This window comes from Haliotis rubra, unplaced genomic scaffold (genome assembly GCF_003918875.1).
Source record: "Haliotis rubra isolate DU_JTF1 unplaced genomic scaffold, ASM391887v1 Scf84, whole genome shotgun sequence".
NCBI classification, from domain to species: domain Eukaryota; kingdom Metazoa; phylum Mollusca; class Gastropoda; order Lepetellida; family Haliotidae; genus Haliotis; species Haliotis rubra.
Genome location: NW_025767568.1, coordinates 1,414,414 through 1,421,196, shown reverse-complemented (window position 1 = coordinate 1,421,196; position 6,783 = coordinate 1,414,414). Strand labels below are relative to the sequence as shown.

Here is a 6,783-nt window from a genome sequence, read left to right as displayed (position 1 = left end):
GAGTCCCACCTGGGATTCAAACCCACACCCTCACAGTCAGCTACCTAAACGAAAGTGCACAAATCCAACTGGCTAACCCACTCAGTCCAACCCAACAGAATTACTAGAATCTGTACTTTACTGAGAAAGTGTAATCCCAAATATACATATGTTACATCTGACCATTTTCTAAATGGCATTGTGTATTCATTCCAGGGATTGACATCAAGAGCATTTGGGATCCAATGCATCCACTAGATCTGTAACCTTGATCACACCTGTTACAAGGACGGGTTACAAAAGACCAATTCTAAACCGAATCTTCATCAATGTGTGCTGAGTAGGACACCAGAAATGGGGTTTACACATAGTACCCATGTGTGGAATAGAACCCAGGTCTACGGCATGACGAGCGACCACTTTAACCACTAGGCTACCCTACTGCCCCATGCTGAATGCAGATGTTCAACATAAACCATTAACTCACTACTGAACATAAACATATAACACAAACATTTAACATTTCTGAATTCATTTTAATTATTTTCAAGTACATTTTGCCAGGAATCTAACTCTGAATGACAAAACTAAGCACTAAGTTTACAAAAAATGTGGGTTTCTGTTTTATTACATCCAGAGTGACCGACTTGGATCTCATGCCACTTTAAACAGTATTCCTGTTGTATCAGTGTGTCAGCTTGACCAGGGAGGAAAGTCTGAAATGATGCCAGTCCTTCATTATCACTTTAGTACTTTGGAGAAATCCACAAGCACCATGCTGGCAAACCTGGAAACATAATGAGGGAAAATATCAAATTAAACCAACTATCATAGGATTCTGGTCTGCCAAAGGGAGGCAACTCTGCCCAGCATGACAACTGAGCCATCTGTGTCCAAGTAGACAAGCAGAGAACACAGGGATACGGACACTTCAGTCAGATTGCACATGGAGGTACCATACATCCAATATACACCGTTATACACATATGGAGGTACCATACATTCAATATACACCGTTATACACACATGGAGGTACCATACATCCAATATACACCTTTATACACACGTTATACATACACACAAGGTGTAACACTGATTACTACAAACGAATTTCGTGGACATTTGCACACAACATTAGGCTCTTCACACTACAACACCTAAACCAAACAACACCTAAACCAAACAACCAATCAAAGAAAGGGAGATTGTCTTTACATACACTGAAGGCAAGGAATGATATAGTGGTACATGGTGGGTTTGGTTGGTGTCTTGTATAATGCCACATTCAGCAATATTCTAGCAATATGGCGGCAGTCTCTAAATAATCGAGTCAGTCTGGACCAGACAACCCAGCGATTAACAGCATGAGCATCAATCTACGCAATTGATATGCGATGACCTGTGTCAACCAAGCCAGTGAGCCTGACAACCCGATCCCGTTAGTCGCCTCTAATCCGGGTTAGAATATTGATCTTCAGTAACCCATGCTTGCCGTAAAGCCGACTAACGGGATCGGGTGGTCAGGCTCGCTGGCTTGGTTGACACATGTCATTGGTTCCCAATTGCGCAGATCGATGCTCATGCTGTTGATCACTGGATTGTCAGGTCCAGACTCGATTATTTACAGACCACTGCCATATAGCTGGAATATTGCTGAGTGCGGCCTAAAACTAAACTCACACACTCACTCGAAACTAAATGTTGAGGGCCTAAGACATTAAAATGGTCACTTCCACTACACTAATAGCAAATAAAATACAAAGTATATGTATTTGATAGGACCCGTAGGCTTGATAACTTGTTATTGATTGCATGTCAACATATCCACACTGTGTATATCGATGCTCATGTTATCAACCACTGGTTTGGTCCAGCTATTTACAGGCTGCCCTGTCTGCTGTATCAGTGGCTACTCTGTGGTCAAAGCTTTCCGATACAGAGACAGACATAATTACAACCATTTGGTTTTTGGACCTTTCAAACCAAAATGTAACAAATATTTTTTTTAAATTTAGAATATGAAGATTTTAATTTTTAGCTGAGTCTCTTCAATAATTTTATTGACAATATTTCAAAGTAGGTCAAACTGAAGGAAGTAATACATTCCCAAAATATGTTGTCATTCAAATTGATGCTTCAATAAAATGACAAACAATTTTTACCCCCTGGCTTCCCCAAAAAACATTAGCAAATCACAAATCTTTTAGCCAAATAGCAATGTAAAGTTTTTGGAAAATCAACTCAAAGGGACATAATAATTGCCATAAAAATAAGCTATACTGCAAATATTTTTCAATGGCCACAAAATAAAACCACTTCAAATGCTAAATATGACTAAAGAAAACTGCCATTCTATCAAATGAGGTATCAACATCTGTTTACACAGTGTAATAAGGTTTGTCAATATTTGAAAATATCCAATAACTTAAAAACATATGGAAATCTTACGCCCTGCTTTCACAATGGCTATAGAATTCTAAAAAATAAAATATTTGTGAAATGAGAGAACAATCCACCAAGTCATGGCTAAGTCTTCATCATTAGCTGATACAGATCTTGAATATATGGACCTGTCATTGTTGTTACAGAAAGTCAGGCAGACTTACAATAGCTAACATGAATGTACTAACCCGTCTCAAATTTTGAAAATCCTAATCTCTGACTAGAAAGATTAAAAAACATTTTGGTAACACTGTACACTATGGATACAAGAAACTCAAATAAGGACCACGATTTCAGTTCTTATATCGGTAAAATATACAGGTGGGAGGACTAACAAGACATCTTGTAATATATGTTAGTTCCTTTTAAGCAGGTTCATTATAAACACAGTTTACTGTACTTAACTATGGTGTGGAACTTGCAAAAGTTACAACAGTCAAATTTAGGGTAGATTTAGAGGTAAAATTTGAAGCGTTTGTGGGAATTTGTCCAGGTACAAAACTCCAAGCGACTTAAATCTGACTAATGATAAGATATACTTTTTGGTAAAACTTCCGAAATATTAATATATATGTGATAATGTGTACCAGAAAATGGCCACTGCCAGGTTTCCTTTAAACCAGTTTCTTGTATTGCCTTTGAAGCATCATTGTCAAATTTGAGCAAAATCAGCTGTTTGTAATTGTTCTGCTACTAAGGTTTCTACAACTTGTCACAGCTCAATAGCTGCCTAGCAAGGTCAGGTGTGGAACAGCCGGACCCCATGACCTGTGTTTTAACACCAAATTAATCCCAGGTTTTAAGCGAACAAACAAACACGCACGCAGGTAGTGTTCTCCTACTCCCCCCCACACAAAGAGAAGAGGGCCAAACTTCATTATGCTGTTAAATTTCCGAACAAACTTCATTAGAAATCAAACTATTTGAATAAAAACACTGCCAGACCACACCTAATTGTTTGAGCATTCCGAGAGTAATTGTGGCCAAAACTGCCCATCACTGCCCGTCAAGTGACCCTTGGCTGCATCCCAGTTGACAATGGTCAGTTGAGTACATATGGCCAGTGCTAGCCCCCTCTCTTCATAACAGTCACGTCCAGTGAAATCTAATTCAGGGTCACTCGCGTTAGGCAATCAGGGAACCCAGAACACAACAATAGACGGTGGACATAACACTGTGCTTCTTCAATGCACGGTAGTCGACATAATCCATGGCTTACAGTCACTGACTATTGTGGGTGGTCACTTGGAATCGGATGGAAAGCAAATCATTAGCGATCTTAATTGATAATTGCAGAGATATTCTTAGATATCCTTTTCATTGACGGTGAAGCTGATATAAAAATAGCCTTGCTTATCACTGGCAATCGATAAATTTCTAAATTTCTGAAATTACATTTGGTGTTTTGTTACGATCTTCTGGCTGCCATTACAAGAAGCAAACTTAGCGCTATGTTAAGGTGTTCGAGTTCCGATCAACTTATTGCTGGGATCACTTTGTGCAATAGCATTCTGGTGAGGATACCAAACACTGATGATATGAATACAATATGATTCCGCCATGTGATGCCGAAACGCAGTTCATAATTATCGCTTAGTAACACATACGTCTCTTTTAAAGGATACCATCTAACTTCAGCGCCATTTGGAAATGCCAGTGCAACTAAAAAAGAAATTGTGAAAATCTAAAATGTGGCCATAAATACATTGACGATTTTATGCAAATCTGAAACAGTTATGGTAATCTGAGGATTAAAAATGAAGTCCCCTTAATCACGAAGATTCACCAACTTTGAGTAAACCTGTACCGTTAAGATGTATTAGTGATACATAATATGCTACTGCCATTTCACAACTTTTGAAACTTGTTGCAAATTTTGTTATCATACAGCAAACCTTGACTGTGTAGATAATTTTTGTTATCATTTGAGAGGTATTAACATAAGTTATTACATATCCAGTTTGAATATGTTTCAGTCAGAAGTGTCATGACAGGCACATGAAACACTACAGACCTGCCTCCAGTCAATACAAGAGACATGTTTGTTGCAGACAAAATTCACTGTTGTCTGAAATATTTTTTATCTTGTTACTGTTTTTTTCTTTAATTGGAATACTACTTACCATTGGTATTTATTAAGGAAGAACTCATAATTTTGCAATTTAGTTACACATTTGTACAAATATTAAGAAATCAGTACAGTTGGCATCAATGGAATCAGTAAGACACAAGTCATGGCAACATCCGTACATACAAAGATTGGAAGAAGTTTGGAGCTATATATGGGTCACTTAAAGAGATTACTTGGAAACCTGGCCTCAACTTCTCGAAACAAACTTAAGTCTGAGTTTTGACTTAAGTTAGAGTTTTTACTCAAATTTGAGAAAATGCATTTCCCATGTTTAACTGAAATCGATATTAAACTCAAACATAGTAGACAATTGGAGTCTGGTGGATAGATTACTTAAATTATTTGGCCTTTTTTATTATAAAAATGCAGTTGAGTTAAAAATTCAGCTGTTTCAAATTGTCAAACTTAGTTTGAAATTTGAGTAAAAACTTAAGTTTGTTTCGAGAAATCGGGGCCCGGACAGGCCCAGAGGTTGGATAAGGGATGTTAGTGGAACAAGCACGTAGTACAATGAATACTGTGTTTCTATTCCCGAAGGTTCAAAGTGATAAAAAAATCATTATTCATGATAATTCCATATCCTTTTCACAATATTTGGACAATCATGCCTTTAATAACATCCTGCACAACAATAATGAAACAAAAAGAGGTCTTTGTCAACACATTGGATAATATCACATTTATTTTGTAATACTTCTGGCTACTTGAAAAGCGGGATGCTGTTAAAATGTTACAATATATACACTTATTAACTGAAGATTTATATACATCTACTGCATAAAAACAAAAACTTTCACAAAGACACAATGTGACCATGATCTAATATTTGGAAATTGATTTGGCAAATCTGACATGAAATCAGTTGTAATATCTTGTTGGGGCATCACTGTGGCAAGAATATTACACAAGAACATCATGCATGGGTAGCTCTCTTGCCCTCGGTCGGAGATCCAGCAGCAAAGTCCCCACTGCGAGATGACACAAAGTTCTCATATCTGAAACAAAGAAATGCTTTAAGTTGAAAGGGAAAAATACTTCCACCAAATAAAAGAAAGTGACATGGAACTGTAGCTCACCTTAAGCAATTATGAACGTTCAATATTTTAATGTCTGGCAGTGTTTGTCTTTTTAGAGGTGTGAGTGAGCTTAGTTTTATGCTACACTCATCTATATTCCAGCTATATGGCGTTGGTCTGGACAAGACAATCCAATGATCAACAGCATGAGCATCAATCTATGCAATTGGGATGCGATGACATGTGTCAACCAATTCAGCGAGCCTGACCACCTTTTTAGAGGCAAATACATAAAATCTGTATTCACAAACTGGAGAGTCAACAAAGATTGAAATATGATTGTATGTGGAGTGTTTGGTGGCTGTTTTTGTTGTTGTTTATTTTTATTTTTTTGTCAAATACTGCATTCCCAGCTCAATGAGGGAGGTCTGTAGATAATAGAGTGATTGAGACCATGGATCTATGCAATTGGGATACGATGACATGTGTCAGCCAAGTCAGCGAGTCTGACCACCCGATCCCATCAGTCGCCTCTTACGACAAGCATGGGTTGCTGAAGACCGACTCTAACCCGGATCTTCACACGAACCCCGGTACGTAGGCAAGGGATAGACCACTATACCGTCATGTTTCTCTGCCCGCAATGCAATACATTTTCAGTTTGTAAACCGCTATTACACTACAACTGAGAAGCTCTCAGGACTTCAATCAATAGCAGGATGTGTTGAGATTAGATTCCTGCAGACTTGTAGAAACCATTCCAACAAATAAAATGACACCCACTCATAGTAGAGACCAGGAAGGTGGACTGCGAAGGCCTGTTATTTCAATTAATGTTTGGATTTAATCTTCAGTTTTTCGTCTTTACAGGCTTCGAGTAAAGAAGAAATGAAAGGCCGTGTTGTCACAAATCAGCTGACTCAGACAAGACAGACCCAGATGTCTGGGATACTGGGTTCTAAATCATATTCTACTTCCAAAATTCAATATTTTCTTACATTTGTAAGATAATGATTTAACCCTTCACTCAACATGAAAGTCTGTTTTGATTATATATTGTATATGTGTAAACATGTCTTTCATTGTGGGTTTTTTAAACAATGACATCCGGTTCATTCATGACAGGTGTTTACATGATTTTTTTTAATCAATGCAAACTGTGAAGTTTTGAAAAGTTCAACTTTTTCTTTGGATACGGCCAGAATTGCTTCAGGC

At 37.7% G+C, this 6,783-nt stretch overlaps 1 protein-coding gene across 1 annotated transcript in view; it reads right to left on the bottom strand.

Moving 5' to 3' along the window:
- Positions 1-4,900: 4,900 nt before the first annotated feature.
- The window catches only part of LOC124262458 (peroxisome biogenesis factor 1-like), a 58,131-nt gene continuing 56,248 nt past the window's right edge, over positions 4,901-6,783 (bottom strand). Inside the window, 1 exon segment of the mRNA XM_046696965.1 lies at positions 4,901-5,547. Within this exon segment, the coding sequence (XP_046552921.1) occupies positions 5,466-5,547 (82 nt within the window). The 3' untranslated portion in view covers positions 4,901-5,465.